Here is a 16,773-nt window from a genome sequence, read left to right on the forward strand (position 1 = left end):
CATGCACATATAGATATGTATGCAACCACAGGCATAGAGAAACACTGCACACATGCACACGCAGAGACATGCATGCACATATAGATACATATGCAACTGCAGGCATAGGGAAACACTGCACACATGCACACGCAGACATGCATGCACATATAGATATGTATGCAACCACAGGCATAGGGAAACACTGCACACATGCACATGCAGAGACATGCATGCACATATAGATATGTATGCAACCACAGGCATAGAGAAACACTGCACACATGCACACGCAGAGACATGCATGCACATATAGATACATATGCAACTGCAGTATAGGGAAACACTGCACACATGCACACGCAGACATGCATGCACATATGGATATGTATGCATCCACAGGCAGAGGGAAACACTGCACACATGCACACGCAGAGACATGCATGCACATATAGATACATATGCAACTGTAGGCATAGGGAAACACTGCACACATGCACACGCAGACATGCATGCACATATGAATATGTATGCAACCGCAGGCATAGGGAAACAAGTATGCATGCAACATTGCATAGAGTCACATGTGCATACACAGATGAGCATGCACACACACAGAGAGAGACACATACACAGAGACAGATATATATGCAGGCATTAATATACACAGATGCGTATGTGCCCACATATGCACACACATGTACCCACACACATTGAGTTGTGGTAAACTATTCCTTCAGTCAGTGTCAAACATCTCTTGTTCCTTGTTAAAAATTTTACCCTTCCCCCAGTGATATGGGTTTCCTCTTCATTTCTGGACTTTTCTTGCTTAGCTACACAGATGGGAGCAGTGGGCCAATTACTTAATATGTGTTGAAAAAGGAAATAGAAGTCTCTGACTCAGCTGGGCCAGGGTTGGGAATGTAGGTGTCATGAATTCATGCCATTCCAGACCCCTGTCTAGCATGGTGGGGTAAGATAGAAGGCTTACATGATCTCTCTGAGGGTGGTGAGAGACCCAGGCTTCTGAGACCCTGAAGACAAGAGGCTGTAGATACCAGGTCTTAAAGTGGCATCACAATGCTGGGAGCCAAGCACAGAGGCTGAGGGAAGTGAAGATAATCTAGACTTCTTGGACTGGGTACAGGGATGGGACAGGGCAGATGGGTTTGCTTATATCCAGTAGCAAAGGGGACTAAAAGAGATGGCAGGGCTGAAGTGAGGGCACCTTTCTGAAGGAGAGACACTGTCAGGCATAGAACCCTAGGAAGAACCAAGCAGATAGGACATGCAAAGGCCCAGAGGCAGCCATAGTCGACAGCCTGCTATGATCTACAATTGGCAGGAGGTCTGGATTTTACCCCTGAAATGACAAGGAGCCCCTAGAAATGGAAGTCGTGAGCAGGTTTGTGTTCTAGTGGGGTGAAGATGAGAAGTAGATGAGCCTTGGGTGGAGAATGATGAAGCCTGAGCCTCGATGAGGCAGCAGTGTGGCTTCGAGGACGCCCAAGAATCCTGGAGTTTTGAGTGAGCAGTAAGGAGTGGTGGGAGACAGCTCCCAGCAGTGACCAGACACCTCACATAGGCTGATGCACAAGCAGAGGTTTATCTGAATGTGGAAGTGTACAAAGAAGGGACTTGAGAGGCACCATCCTTCTCCCTTCCAACTCCTGCTGATTTGGGTTCTTCCTTTGGTTTCCCTCTCCATCCCTCCAGGACACCGTTGTTCTTAGCATTGAGACAAGAAATATGGATGATGGTGTTGGGGCAGTACAGGGTGATTTAAAGTAGCAGAAGGGAGGACCTGGCAAGAGAGAAGGGCAGACACAGCTGGACTGTAGCCTAGGAGACCATGACCCAGCCTCCTGGCACAGGGAGCGCAGGCTTCCCCAGAGTGACACAACTTGAGGTCTCCACACACTAGTTTTTGTAGTGACAGAAACAGGGCAGAGTCTTAATTATTTATTCTCTGGTCTCCTGAGTAAGCACAAGGCTGTCATACTCACCCAGTGCTCTAGCTTGTCTTTTGGTGGCTCCCCACTCCTGCCACCCACTTTCCATCATACATGCACCTCAGCACCCCTGAGCTCTTGTCTACTGAGTCTGTTCCCAAACACCTCCAGCTTCATTATCTACTTGAGGACAATGTTGTTGCCCCCATCTGAAGCCATGTGAACCTATCTGTGCCACCTGTGCTCACCTGCACTTGTGTGCGCAGAACTCACCTGTGTTTACCCGTGCTCACTCACACTCACCTGTATTCACTCTACCCCCCCACACACACACCTGGAAACACCTCCTCAGGCAGGTTTGCACAGGGGAAGCTTGCTTGGGACATCCAGAGTCAGCTGGTGCTGTGCCCTGCCCCCCTAATCTCAACTGTATCGCTCACACTCAGAACCTGAAGAGTAGTCTGTCTCACCTGGCCAGGTGTTCACTGGGGTGCCCTACTGAGGGCCAGTCTCTGTAATCCCTCCTGCCATTGTGGGGCTCCTCCAAGGTCCATGAGCACCTACACTGCTGCAGCTCAAACCTCTGTTCTACTCTGTGGCTCCTCCATGCTTGCTAGCCCAATGAGAGTCACAAGTGCCAGCTCCATCCCACTCTTGTGTCCAGTGCCTCTTAGGTGGAGACAGCACCATCATCCACCCTCTCACTGTGCAGCCCCAAGCAGATATTCTCCACTCCAACTGCCCCTCCTTCTTGCTCCATGACTGGGCTGACATGATGATAGAAATTTACCTGTTCACTCCAGGGGTTCTGGGGTCTGGCTCTCCTGTAGTCCAGGGCTGCTTATGTGGCTGATAGCTTCAGGCTCACCTAATAGGAAAGGGGGACATCGCAGGACCAGGGAATGAAGCAGCTTTAGATTCTTCTCTGCCCTGTCTGTCCAGAGGGGGGCTGGGTCCTCTCAGGATAACCATGGGGCTCAGGCCCTTGGCCAAAGGCTGAGCACTCATGACAACAGCACATCCGGTCTTTGAGCCCCAAGCAAAGTACCTTAGTGGCCAGAGTAGAGACTTTACTTCTAAATAAGGTGGGGTCACTTGTGGACACCCCAGGCTGCTCCTGGATCATTAAGACATCTTTGGGGTAAAGGGACTGACAAGGAGGAAACACACACACACACACACACACACACACACACACACACACACACAGAGAGAGAGAGAGAGAGGGGGGGGGGATGACAACAACCAGCCATTGTCTACTTCTTAGAATCCCAAGAGCAGGAATCCTGGTACCTTGGTCCTCAGGATGGTGGACATGTCCCCCGTCTCCAGGAAGTAGAGCCTCATTATGTGACCCAGGAGGCTCTATAGATACGGGTCTGCTTGGCTTTGCTGTCTCCACCATGAAGGGCATTGGGGGCCGGGCATTCTCATGGAGGAAGGAATTCAGCCTCAGCACGTGTGCTGAAGAAGAAGACATCAGCTGGGGCCCAGTCTCACCAGTAAGGATGAGGCAGGGCAGGGTGGGCTTCACTCACTCTGTATGGCTGACTCGCAGGCCTGGCTCACCAGCTGGAAGATGGTGGCAAGGGACTGTGGCTCTCCCTGGAAAGAGGACATGGCTTTGGGACTCATGGCAGGTGCCACTAGGGAGTCCCAATCTCTAGATTATGGCCATCACCCACCTTCTCTCCTCGTTCACCTTTGGACCCTGGGAGACCCTGTAGCAGGGGGTAAAGGAAAAAAAACTGTCAGCATAGAGGCAAGGAACTGCAGGCATGGCAGCATGCAGCAGTCTTGACTCCACACAAGCTGATGTAGTGCCAAGAATCTAGGAATGCATGCCTTCAGCTCCAGACTAGCGAGAGCAAGTGAAGATGGACATCCACAGCAGGAACAGAGCTGGGAGTGAGCTGCAGAGAGCCTTTCCCCGCTGTACACTTAGTGCTGGGGAGTGGGCAGAGGTCCCCAGCAGCCTAGAGAACGGACCTCCCTTGGCCCAGAGGCAGGCCTGAGCCAAGAGCTGCTCATCATCCCGCATCTTCTTCTATACCATGCCACACTACGGAGCCCACTTAAGGAGCCCTGAGCTGCTGGACCCCTACTCCTCTTGATTGAAGGCTAAGGTGGCCTCCCAGGGAGCTGGATCCCCAAAATTCAACTGCTGCTTCCTTCCAACTCTGTGCCCCCATGGAAGCCATGCAACACTCTGAACAGGCAGGTCTTCAATCAGGGAGCCCCTGAACCCCTGCTTGCAGCATCCCTGTCACTTGGCTGCCTTGTTGGAAGGTAGGGGGTACTTACCGTGGGCCCCACAGCCCCTGGGGGTCCTCGCTCCCCATTGCTGCCTCTGGCCCCTGCCAAACCCTGGAACCCCTACAAAAAATGCAGATATCAGAGTTTGAGCCCCAAGGAGTCTATTCCTTTCCCCAGACCTGGCTTGATAGCAGGGTCCCATTGCCTCATAAGGTTAAACCTGGCTGCTCTCAGGCCTTGCCCTCCTCCCCAGCATGCTCCAGTCCTGTTCCCAAACCAGTGTCTATAACAGACCATCAATCTTCACCCAGCACCTAGGGCAGATCCCCAGCCCCTCCTCCAGCACCCAGGACAAACCCTACCTATGCTCAGTACTCAGTACAGGCACTCTATCCCTCCCTCACTCAGCATCCAGAGTAGACCACCCACCCCTCACCCAGTTGTCCTTTAGTGTTTTTTTTGTACTGAAATGACCCCTGATAGCCTCTGGGTGCTCTGGAAGAGACTCTGTGGGCTCCCCCAACCCCAGAGAGTATCCTTGCAGCATATTCTGCTAAGTCTCAGCTGCTGGCCTGAGCTATCCTCTCAAAAGTTCACTGGGTACAGAGCTCAGAGTGACGAACCCCTGGGATTGAGGAAGGAAAGTCTTCTCAAGGTGAGGAAGCTACAGCTTCCTGCATGGTCCCAGCTGCTGGGAAGTCTGACAGTAGGAACAGCATCACTATCCCCATAGCCAGTTTTGCCACCTGCCCCTACCAGGCCCAGTCAGGAGTCCTGGCACCCCTGTCCTGTAGAGGAGGGTGTAGGTATGTTTGGGCCTGTACAGGGCTTATTTCCATAGGAGCCTGCTCCAGGGACAAGGGCCTTTTCTGGGGTAGAGTTGGGGTGCTCCCAGATACAGATACTCAGATGCCAGCAGAGCCCTGTGGGAGGCTGCAGCAGGAACAAGTCCCTCCTCCAAAGTGGTCTGGACAGTGGCAGGTGATGTCCAGTGTCTTTCTCCCAAACTAGCTGTCCAGCTCCAGGAAGCCTTGGGATTCTGGGCAGAGCCTACCCTGGGGCCAGGTGGTCCAGGCAAGCCAGCAGGTCCCTCCAGTCCCCTCATTCCCTGATAGGCAGAAGAGGGGAAAACTGAGATGGGGCTTATATGAATCTTGCCTTTTATGGTACCCACCCCAACAGCCATGATGTGCTCCTCTCACTGGCATTTCTCTTCTACCAACTTGATGCCCTTTGGGTCCAGGCCAGTGCTGTCCCAAGAAGGTGGCCCACCCTGAGAAGGTGGGATGTACAATTGCCCCAGCTCCAATTAGAGGAGCTGCCTCCCTTCACCCCACCCCAGGGCGACACCATTTATCCTTGGTGTGGGCTGAGATAGTTTTCTTCCTAGCCAGGCCTTAAGGAGTAGGAGAAATGAAGCCTCAGGTGGAGGAGGAAGCCTTTCCACTTCCTCTCTCCCCATAGTCTCTGTCTCCAAGACTCTACCTGGGCCCACTCTTTCCCACTCAACACCTCCTGGACTTGGAACCAGTACCTTTGGTCCCTGTAGGCCAGTTTTCCCGGGGATGCCTTGCTGGCCAGAGAGGCCCTGGGAGGGAAAGGAGATAGTTCATCAGGCAGGGGCCATCATATGTAGAGGAGGATCCTACCCACATCCTTTCCTGGCCATCACCCAGACCCATTACCTGCAAGCCAGGAAGTCCGTGGTCTCCCTTCTCCCCTTTGACTCCTGGGGGACCCTGGAGGAGAAGATGGACTGAGAGGCCAGGAAGCAAGACAAAGCAGAAGAAGATTGGGTACAGATGAGCACCTACCATGGGTCCCTGAACTGTGCGGCCCTGGGTCCCTGGTGACCCCTGCTGTCCTCCAGGCCCTTCAGGTCCTGTCTGTCCGGGTGGTCCTGGTTCTCCCTGGAGACACAAGAAGCGTTGGAAGTACTGAGAAGGCTTGTCCCCTGTCCCTTTCTATTCACTACCTGCCCTTAGCACTGTCCACCACCTGTGGTTTTCATTCTAGGCCACAAGCACCTTCACTGGAGACCAAAGGTTCGCCTGTGCCTACCCTGAGCAGGTGCTGATGGGACCCTGTCTGTAGGTCACTATCAGCCCCTGGTCACTTATCTAGAGCCACAAACAAGCCAAAATGGAGTCGGGGTTTGAAGCCATCTCTTTTGCCCCACCCCAGTTCCTCTATTCTTCTCTGGTCCCAAAGGGTCTCAGAGAGGAAATGTGTAAAGAAGTCACCAAGAAGAGAGAAGGAAATTAGTGGGCAGCTACATGGAAGCCCAAGGGGCATCTCCTTAAGCTCTGACACCCAAACACCAAACTCAGTTCTCACTGGATATCCACCTCTAAGGGACAGGCGACACCAGAGACATTTAAACTGAGATTAGGGGGAACAGTTCCAAACTTTTTTTTTAATACTTAAGCAAATCACTGTTTCAAACATGATATAGCCAACTGCCCAATCTTATTAATGCACAACCATAAGTAAAACACCAGCATGGAAATCACTGCCACATGCTCAACAGTGATGAGGACCACAACCATGTTGGCTCCTTAGTGATGCTGGGGTACTTAGCAAGTGGGGAAACAGCAAAATTAGCATCGAGTAGCTTCAAGAAGAAAACTGCTGGGTCATGTCCATAACCACTGAACACATGACACATTTTATTTAATGTCTGTTTGATTTTTTCAAATTTCAAATAAATTAAGATTAGAGGGATTTTGTTATCACATGGAAATGAGTATCTGTCTCCGTGTCTGAATCAGTGCTGCATTTAATGAATTACTATTAAGCCAAGACATCTGTACTGCCACATGACACCATCTGACAGAGGTCTGAACTACTCACCAACACCACCAGGCAAGAAAAAGAAACCAGAGTTATCAACTATGAGCAGGAGAAGGAAAAATAACTCTGCAGGTGATCTCATGTGAATATGAAAAACACGGATATAAAATATATCACCAAAAAAAGGCAAGTAAGAAACCTGGATACAAAAATAACCCTCAGGGAAAGAGCCTGTACATAAACCACAAGAGAAGCTGTGATAAGAACAAAGACCACCACTTTCACTAACAGCAAAAAAATCAATATTTAGGCCTGAGCCTGAACCCTTCAATAAACAGGAAGCCATGTTCCTGGATGATAAAATGCAAACTCTGAAAGTACCATTTCTTCCTAAGTACAGCTCTAACCTGAACTTGGTTCCAATGAAAACACCAACTACATTTCCCAGTCTAAGAACAAGTGAGTCCAACAGTCCACAGTGAGTAAGCAAAAAGAACCAGCAGAGTTCTAAAGAGGACCAGACTGGGCTGGCAAGGTGGCTCAGTGGGTAAAGACACGTACTGCACAAGCCTGGTGACTTGAGTTCAATCCCAGGAACTCACATAAAGGTGGATGGACAGAACACACTCCCCAAAATTGTCCTCTGACCTGCCCATACAATCAGGCACACAATGGGCTGTGGGTTGGATCTGCCTGTGTTGAAGCTGTGGTATGGAAGCCAACTGTCATATGTGACACTTGGATCTGTCCAGTGGACAGGAACAGTTGGCCAGGTTAGGCTGTGGCCTGGTAGACAAACCAGAGAAGAGGGTAAAGTGTGCTTCGGAGGTAGGACTCTAAAGATGGTACTATCAGGGAAGAATCCTCAGGGGACAGGGGCTAGAGGCTATCTTTTTGAGGACTGGACATGGCTCCTCCCATCTTACACCAAGCCAGCTGGGGATGAACCAACATATGTAGGCCTAAAATACCCAGCAGTTCCAGAGAAATTGGAGGATGTCCACTTTCTTCTCTCAGACTGAGATGGGGGCTTTTAAATTTTAGTTGTATTTAACACATATTTATTCAGCATTTGTGGGCATGGTGGCAGTCAGAGGACAACTTGTATCAGTTCTGTTCTCTCATTATGTGGGTCTCAAGAATCCAATGCGTGTAGGTTTGGCAGCAAGCACCTTCTCGAGCAAAGCTATCTTGCCTGCCTTGGAAGGCCTTTTAAAATAGTCTACGGAATTTGAACTCCAGAAGAGACAGAGCAAGGGATGTAGACTAAACAAAAATTACCTTAAAAATCTGTACAGAAACCATTTACAAACAAGGTCAAAGGGCACACAACAAGATAGCAAAGAAGCCACAAGTACTTCAGTAGCCCAGCTGACTCCAAACAGCGTAAAACACCCCCCCCCACACACACACACAAAAAGCAAGTAACAAACAGGACAGTGGAGAGTTGGAGGACTCACTTCTAATAAAATCATGGCAGTTTTCCAAAGGCACCTGAACTAGCATAGCAAGTTCCAGGCTAGTCGGGCTACATAGTGAGACCTTCTCACAAACAAACAAAACCTCTTACAGACTGCCTAATTTCAGCTAGTTATCCAGGAGTGGCCTGGAGAGCAGGTGGCTCACCATGGCAGAGCAGGTCCAAGGAGGACAGCTGACATTGTGCATATACAGACGCAGGCACTCATCCCCGAGGACTCCTGATGCCTGCAGAATGTGCCCATACACGTATTCCACTGATGGAAGGCTGACTACTATCTACATGTGTCCACAGTAAAGACCAGAGGCACTCTGTCAGGGTCAGGCAGGACAGGGTCTTGGGTGCAGTTTTACAGATGCCCTGGAAGGCTGAGAGAGGTGAAGGAGTCAACGAGGAGGAGGAGCCTATTCCAACAGCAGCCACTCCTTGCATATCTTGTACTCTGTACACGTGGCAATGTGGCAGCGTGGCCTACCAATCTAGAATCAAGCAAGAATGGCACCTTGCAGGCCACTGCGTGGGTGGCACTGCTACTGAAATGCACTGGCTTCCACTTCATAGTCCTCAGACCAAGACCCTTATCCCAACACACCCAATAGACCTTATAGAGCCAGACCCTGCCCTGTGTAATGAGACCAATTCTCCCACTCCTAGCCAGAGGAAAAGAATCATCCTGCAGTGGACTGTCATTGTCATTTAGCTGTTTTATCTGTCAGGATACAGCAAAAACTCTGTTGTTTCCACAGTCAGACTATGTTTGCTAACACCAGCAGAATCCCTGATAAGGGTAAGAACAGAGCACACACAAACGACTTTCCCAGAGTCGGCCTGATTTTGTCTGTACAACATGCATGCTGTCTGAACCTGGGGTTGTTTCTGCTGCTTTAATACTAGGTAGTGTTCTGAACTTAGATTCATATGGAGGGCAAAATGCTGTCTATATTTATCTCTAAGTAGTCCTTAATAAACTCATTTTACTCATCAAGATCAACTTCAATGAGTCATTCTTTGGGCTGTCGGTGCCACCCCAGTTGGTACATGTATAAATTTTACATCTCCAAAAAGTTGATTTATATCCTGCCATACTCTGACATACCCACAAACCTCTGCAGAGTCAGACCCTCTCTCCAACATGCCCACAGACCCTGTAGATGGCACCAGTTCAGAGGCTAACTATGTTCAAAACCACTTTGGAACTCAGTCTCCTGTGTGCTGTGGGTTAGTGGGAGGAGTTAGCAAGTGTCTATGGAGGGGAACAAAGAGACAGCTGAAGAGCTAGACAATCTGGACCCACCCACTGGAATCCTGAGCCTCAGTTTCCCCACCTGTGCCATGTGGGTGATGCTACCTATGAGAGTAGGTGAAGAGTAAACATCCACTAAATACTGGGTTCAGGACCAGTTGTCCAGCAGGAGGTAGGGAGCCCAGAATAATCCCTGCTTTTCTACAGTGGGGAGCCCTTCCACCTGATACGGAATGCCGTGCACCTTGCTCACTATGCTCTAAATTGGGGTCCTCCCACTGCAGGCCAGGTCAGGCACATTGCTCCTGTACTTCAGAAGACCTACCTTGGGCCCCGGGTGTCCCTGCTGTCCTGGAGTGCCATTCCTTCCAGGGAGGCCCTATAAGATACAGACAGGACTCAGTCCGGCCCCATCAAAATCCTTAGTCCCACCCAGCCCCCTGATATCCAGCTATCTCCAATCCTGGACTCCTGTCTGTGTTGCTTGGAGGAAAAGGATCCTCCAAGATCAAGGGTGTCCTTACTGCCCTCCTCCTCACTGCTGGGCACCCACTGGATTAAGGCAGATCTGAGGTCACCCTGGGCCTATATACAATGAGACTTGTGGACCACCAACTGCACAAAGTAAGTGCTCGCGACAGGTGTCCTGAGACCACTGACTCTGCAAGTATTGCAAGTGGCCCAGAAGCCTTGGGCTTGCAGAGAAAGGACCAGAAGAGGTATGAAGATCCTCTGAGGACTCCATGGCCTGCCCAAGGTAGAGTGCTTATGGTGCAGGCTAACTCCTTTCCAGGACCCAGGGCAGAGCTGCCTGCAAGGCTATAGTTCATTTTGCCACGTCATAGCCCACCAACCACCACCAGCACAGTCATGGAGACCAGTGGGACCTGGACTCATTCCATCAGGAACATCAGAGAAACTCTTGATTTCCTGGCAGAGAAAGGCCAGCATCTGCCCACAGACAGCGGACATACATAATAGAGAAAAGCTCAACCAGTATACAAAGGGGCTGGTCAGACTAGGCTGCTGGGCCTGATGGCCATAGAAGAAATCTGTGTAACATGGCTTGGGAGGGCTGCTGGTGGGTTTGGATTCCTGAAAGCTGGTGTGAGGAGCATTATGTCAACTACTCTATCTCCACCAATGGCAGCAGAAGTCCCTGGTCACCCCCAGAGAAGAAGACACTGGACTCACCGGAGGGCCTTGGGGCCCTGGTGGCCCAGGGGTCTCAGATGAACAGACACAGGTGGAAGGGAAGGCTGGACATGTTTCTCCATCCCTCTGGAAGAAAATAAATCATTTGTTCAAAGAACTCCCCCCTTCTGTATCTCATCGGATCTTAAGACTCAGTGTGGCCAAAGGACACCCGACTCTAGGAAGCCTCTAGTCATCACTGGAGGTAGAGCAGGTCAGAGTAAAGAGCTAAGTCCTGAGTATGCATCAGGCTCACTGTGCCCTGTCCTGGATACCCACATGGGCCCTGTATCTCCTTTTCCATGCTCTCCTCCCAGGCTCCTAGCATGGCCAAGTTCAGTGTGGGGCCTCAAGGGACTAGTGAGGATAGCTTCCAAGTCCCCAGCACCTGGGATGTTCCCACAGCCTTCCTGCATGACCGTCTCCCTGGGCCTATAGAGAAGGAGGACAGCATCTCCTTAGAGCTGACTGGGGACTTCTAACTGACACATGGCTGTTATTGGTGGAAATGGGACACCCCGCACATGTCCCATGGCAGCTGCTGTAACTGTCAATGAGGCTTCTTGGCCTTCCCCACAAATGCCTGTGGGACTTTCCGATTCAGGTCCCTGACCACCTCATCCAGATAGTCTGCTTTCATCTCTGTCAGCATGGGTCTAGACAGACCATCTACCCAGAGTCTGTGATCCTTATTGGCACCCTCACAGGGCCAAGGAACAGTGTCCAGGACCTTGTTGCTACCTACCAATGCAGGAAGTTCGCAGCACCTGTCCTTGTCTGCCCAGCTGTCACTGCACACAATTTGCAACATTTGGAGCTGGAACTGTGAAGCAGGGGAAAAGTCAGGCCCCATAGGCAGAGCCCACCCATCCTATGAGGCCAGGCTCCAGACTCACCGTGGCTGAGCTACTCCGTGGCCCCCTGACCTTGGCTAGCCTCCCTAGTGTGATGAACCCAGCTGTGGGTGGGCTGCCAGCATCCCCAATAGGCCGCTCAGCTACCTTCCGACAGTCCACATAAAGTCTGACCTTGGAGTGGCCCACAGCCACATGTACCTGCAGAAACTAAAGTGAGTCTCCCACCCCAGACCAGGCCAAAACATATCAAAGGGGCCCAACACAGAGGGTCTGGGGTCAGATCCCAATGCTACTCCAGGGTCTACTGGGGCCACAACTTCCCCAGGGAAAGCTACTGCAGAAACCTCCCAAAGAGAAGAATTTGCTCTCTGACAGTCAGAACAGAGGAGCACCAGGGTCAAAGGCCCTAGATGGACTAACGTTTGACTCTCAAGGGAGACAACCACATTCAGGGAAGGCCAGGCCAGAGGGTTAGGGCCTGCAGGGCTCAGGCGGACAGTGCCCAGGACCTTGTGGAAGCTTCCGAAGAAAATCTTCTTTGCATCCTGCAGGTCAAAGGTGACCTCCTGCAAGGCTGCCCTGGGATCATGGTTGAAGTAAGTCAGAGACTTCCTGCCAGCTGCCAGAGAGGATAGGAAACCGATGAGAATGGCAAGCTGGGCGAGGGTGGCAGTGATAGAACCAAGACCCACGTAGGGCCTCCATAACGCAAAGATGTGGCGATATCCAGGATGTCTGCTCCCACTGAGGATGGACTTCCATGCCTAGTTGCCTGGGGAAACCCACAGCTTGGCCTGGGGGTTGATATCCTTATTTCCATGAGGTTAAGAGGATAAGCAAGGGCAATATCCCTCCCAACTGCCAAGGGTGGTATGATGGGGCCCACATTCACCATCCAGCAGAACCCCAACAATGGGCTGGAAGTCCTCAGCCATCATCTGCCACAACGCAAAGGCTTCTCGGGGTGTCTCAGGGAGTAGGCGCACAAGGAAGACAATGGTGTGTTCTGGTGGCAGGGCTGCCGGGTAGATATCACTGGAGAGACAAGGGGTTGGAACAGATTTCAGAGGACTGAGCTGAGGTCTTCACACCTCAGTTTCTCCATAATGAACATGGGGATTGTAGCAGAGAATGCCCCCTACCCAAAACTTCTAGTGTTCAACAAGAAGTGCTGAGGACCCTGGGCCAACAGACCCTCTGCTCCCCAAAGCCAGGCCAAGGATACAATAAAGGTCACTGAGCAAGGCCTACTGAAACCCTTATGCTCAGTGGCACTGTAGGTGAGGGGCCTGACCAGGGAGACTCCAGCAGGAAGGTACCTGGAACAGTCCTGGGACTCAGGAGCTGCTCCCACTGAGTATGTATGCTGAGGTATCAGACTAGGCGATGGGGGAAATCCATGCCTGTGCTGATCCAGGCTATCTAAGGGCAAAGAATGGAGTCTTGAGTCACTCAATAAGACTATTCATATCAGTCTACAGCCTTCCTATTTGACCTTCATCTGCTCTTAGGATAAAAGCCAAGAAGTAGACAAACACCACCTCGACCATGCTCCTATCCTTTCTTCTTAGAGACAGGAACTCACTACATAGCTGGGGCTGGCATAAGACTCACAGGGATCCTTTCTCAGCCTCCTGAGTTCTGGGATTCCAGATGTCACCACACAGAGAACAACTCTACAGTTCTCTAAACACAATGATCAGAGGGCCTCACACGTTCCTTCCTCAGGCAGCCTCTCCATTCCACCACAAAGAAGGATCCATTTACTCTTAACAGCTATGGGGTAGGGGCCACTTGAGCTAAGTGGGCACTCTGAGGAAGTTAGGTATCTGCCCCACCCTCTTTTGGAGCCCCAGAAAGGCAAATAGATAGAGGGTTCTAGGAAAAGCCACTCATTTGAGGAGAGGAACAAGTAAGGGAAATCACTACTGAGAATGGGCAGCTTTAATTCAGGCTTTGTGGTAAGAGAAGAGACTGGGATAGCAGATAGCAAAGACAAGGGGGGAAGAAAGAGACTTGTGAAGGAAACCAAGAGATAGTCATTAGGATGAGGGACAGCCAAATATGAGGACCACGGACACTTGATGGCAAGGTCAAGCACCAAGTACATGTGGCTATGGCCATGCCTGCCTCCAAGGACACTTCTCCCAGGAAAATGTAAAAATAGGTTATTGAGATAGAAAAGCTCTCAACATCACTGTCACCGAGGGAATGTAAAAAAAAAAAAAAAAGTGAGAAATTACCTTGCTGTCAGGAACATAAAACTTACTGAGTGTTGGTGGAGCGAGGAGAACCTTGAACAGTGTTGGGACTGTAAATTAGTATATAGTATAGTATATGGGAAACAGAATGGAGGGGCCTCAAAAGAACAAAATAATTACTACCAGATGATCTGACAAGTCCATTCCTGGGCACAAAGGAAATGAGGTCAGACTCCGTGGTTACTGTAGCTCTCTCTGTTTGCCAGGGCCAAGAAATGGAATCAGCCAACATGCCCATTAAATTTCGAGTGAGAGATGAAGCCAGGCTCTGAGGATGGAGTGGTATGTATACACCCCAGGGTAGGAACAGATGGGAAAGCTATTGAGATGTAGTAAAGTCATGAAGAACTAGAGTGTGGGTGTGCAGAGGACAGCTGCAGACCATCACCAGCAATAGCTTTACAGTAACAAAATAATAAATGTTGGAAGAGATCACTGTGTTTACCCTTATCTAGCCATTAGCTAATTCATGCATATAGAAAAAGATGGTGACCCTGGGTGACCCGTTCTCATGGAGGAGCATGACCAAGGACAAGATCCCCAGCTTGCTGCCTGCACCTGGGCCCCAAACTGTTGTGGGAACCCATGGGGCCATGCTCTGTCCACTCGTGGCCTCCTTTCTTGCTCATGGGGGCATGTGGTAGTGGTGTGAAGGTCAGGGCTTTTCAGTACTCCCTGTAATACCTCTTTTGTGAGGCTTATTTATACTTCTGCTACATGCCTGGGGCCATGGTTCTTTCAGGGTCTGGTCAGTCATACTGTGTGAATCCAAGTTCAGGTTAATGACCCATGCGTGGGATAAGCAGGAATTGGTGTCTGCCAGATACCAGGGGCCTTGTGTGCCTTCTCGTGGCTTCTTGGAAAGCACCCAGTTCTCACAAACCTAGGATGGTGGTAGATTTGCCCGTTGGGCTAAAAAGCAGATACGCAGTCACTTAGAGGGAACAGTGCCATGACTTATATGCAGATTTTTGTGACTGTGAACGATCCCTAAACTACACAGGGAAAAGACCCATGCATGGCTTCAAGTCATGCGGGGCACAGAGCCTAATCCCCCACACAAGACTTCATTCATCTGTCAAATGAGAATTTCTGGAGTGCGCGGGGCTGAAGCCAACCGGTCTATCTACGGTCTGTTGACATGGTGTCAGAGGCTAGTCATTTTGGGGTCAGGGTCATGGCAGAGTCACAGAATATGTGACAGGCTCCATATCAGCTCCTCCCACCCCATTTTGCACAGCGGTTCCCTCGGCCCCACTCACCTGGCTCGGCGCATCAGTTGAGCATCCTTGAAGAGCGTGAAGGTGGGGGCCGCACCCAAGGCTGAGGGCTCCATAGCCACACCTCGAATAGAGGCATACTCCTTTGCCACAAGACCAAAGGCCACCATCAGGTCAAACCCTGGTGGAACAGGAAATGATGACTAGCAACAATCAGGGAAGAGCGAGGGGCAGGGGCAATGATTCCACTTGGAGAGGATGTAGAAGAGAGGGCCTAAAATGATGGCCTGGATGGGGTCACCAGAACAATGAGAAGCTGGAGCGGGGTCTTGGAGGTGGCCATGGGCCCAGCACTACCTTGCCCTCTGCAGGAGAATCTAGTCCCCTTCTAGCCAGGCAGACATCAGTCCCATGCCACTCTGTTCCTCTTCCTCCATTCCAGCTCTGACACTGGGGACGTTGCTCACCCAGATGCTCCAGCTTGGAAAGCCACACACAGGACACAGTGGTACCCCTGACACTCAGACCCAGTCACCTGCCTCATACTCCTACCGAGCTGCACCTACACTCTGCCCCAACCCAGCTCCAAGTTGTCTCTGTGTAAGGAAGACCTTGCTCAATTCCCCTCTAGTCAGCACAGAAGCTTCAAGCAGCTCCTTTTGCTCCTCATAGCCTGAGGACTCTCCATGGTCCAGACCCCAGCTGAAGGCTGAGGCTGGCATACAAGTCACTGGGATGATCAGTGTCATGGTGGGTCCTCCAAGTACCAGCTCCCTTTACAGCACTGATTGGCACAAATCAGAGAGTGAAATCACATGTGTGTTTGGTGTTTAACTGTGCACTACCAGGTCCAAAGGTGCAGAGGCTCGGTCTTTCTGAGGCCTATTTCAAGGAAGCAGCCATGCCTGACCATCTGCCCACTGGCCCTGTGTTCCATGGGCCCCACCATTCACTGATCCCACCCCTCACCACCCCTGCCAGCTTCAGGGCAGTGGCAGACCCAGACTGCGTCTTATTGGGATGCAGGTGAGGAAACAGCCTTCCTTCTGAGATCAGAGCCTGTCTGTCCACTCTGTACTTTAAAGACCTTTCCTTGCTGGATAGAACCCCTGATGTGCCTCATGCTAAGTGTCTGCTCTCCACCCTCCTGCATAGTACTTGTGAGAACTCCGGGCTTTGCACGACTTAGCCCAGATGCCTGTGGGACCACCGAGGGACCCAGTGGAGCTAGCCAGCTCTGCCTCTGCCCTGCACATGCCAATACTAACTTTGGATGAAGCCAGAATAAAGCTTCCATGACAGCCTTGTGGGCTACCTGAGAAGGTGCAGGCCTTGGCCTGCAGCACCATATGGTTGATCCTGAATCATGAATGTTCTGCCCCAACCTTGGAAGAGTCAAGAAAAGCCGAGCAGGCAAACGACAGAGCACAGCTGACACAGATATACAGGACCTACCTGAGAGGGAACTGTCCGGGTGCAGGGCTGGGCAGGCTGCTGAGAGGACATGGAGGGTCCGGTGAGTCACATCGAAGCTAGCC

The 16,773-nt window shown here is 51.0% G+C and overlaps 1 protein-coding gene across 1 annotated transcript in view; it reads right to left on the reverse strand.

The window, feature by feature from the left end:
* Positions 1 to 1,641: 1,641 nt before the first annotated feature.
* Positions 1,642 to 16,773, reverse strand: part of Col20a1 (collagen type XX alpha 1 chain) — a 35,621-nt gene continuing 20,489 nt past the window's right edge. The window contains exons 18-35 of the mRNA XM_027419925.2: positions 16,691 to 16,729; positions 15,278 to 15,416; positions 12,647 to 12,789; positions 12,264 to 12,373; positions 11,794 to 11,952; positions 11,643 to 11,720; positions 10,898 to 10,984; positions 10,029 to 10,082; positions 6,002 to 6,097; positions 5,873 to 5,926; positions 5,722 to 5,775; positions 5,242 to 5,295; positions 4,236 to 4,307; positions 3,617 to 3,652; positions 3,470 to 3,536; positions 3,225 to 3,395; positions 2,722 to 2,799; positions 1,642 to 1,783 (exon numbers count right to left, since the gene is read on the reverse strand). Of these exons, the coding sequence (XP_027275726.1) occupies positions 2,726 to 2,799; positions 3,225 to 3,395; positions 3,470 to 3,536; positions 3,617 to 3,652; positions 4,236 to 4,307; positions 5,242 to 5,295; positions 5,722 to 5,775; positions 5,873 to 5,926; positions 6,002 to 6,097; positions 10,029 to 10,082; positions 10,898 to 10,984; positions 11,643 to 11,720; positions 11,794 to 11,952; positions 12,264 to 12,373; positions 12,647 to 12,789; positions 15,278 to 15,416; positions 16,691 to 16,729 (1,487 nt within the window). The 3' untranslated portion in view covers positions 1,642 to 1,783; positions 2,722 to 2,725. The remainder of the gene's footprint in view (positions 1,784 to 2,721; positions 2,800 to 3,224; positions 3,396 to 3,469; positions 3,537 to 3,616; positions 3,653 to 4,235; positions 4,308 to 5,241; positions 5,296 to 5,721; positions 5,776 to 5,872; positions 5,927 to 6,001; positions 6,098 to 10,028; positions 10,083 to 10,897; positions 10,985 to 11,642; positions 11,721 to 11,793; positions 11,953 to 12,263; positions 12,374 to 12,646; positions 12,790 to 15,277; positions 15,417 to 16,690; positions 16,730 to 16,773) is intronic.

The sequence above is a fragment of the Cricetulus griseus genome, chromosome 6, assembly GCF_003668045.3.
Source record: "Cricetulus griseus strain 17A/GY chromosome 6, alternate assembly CriGri-PICRH-1.0, whole genome shotgun sequence".
NCBI classification, from domain to species: domain Eukaryota; kingdom Metazoa; phylum Chordata; class Mammalia; order Rodentia; family Cricetidae; genus Cricetulus; species Cricetulus griseus.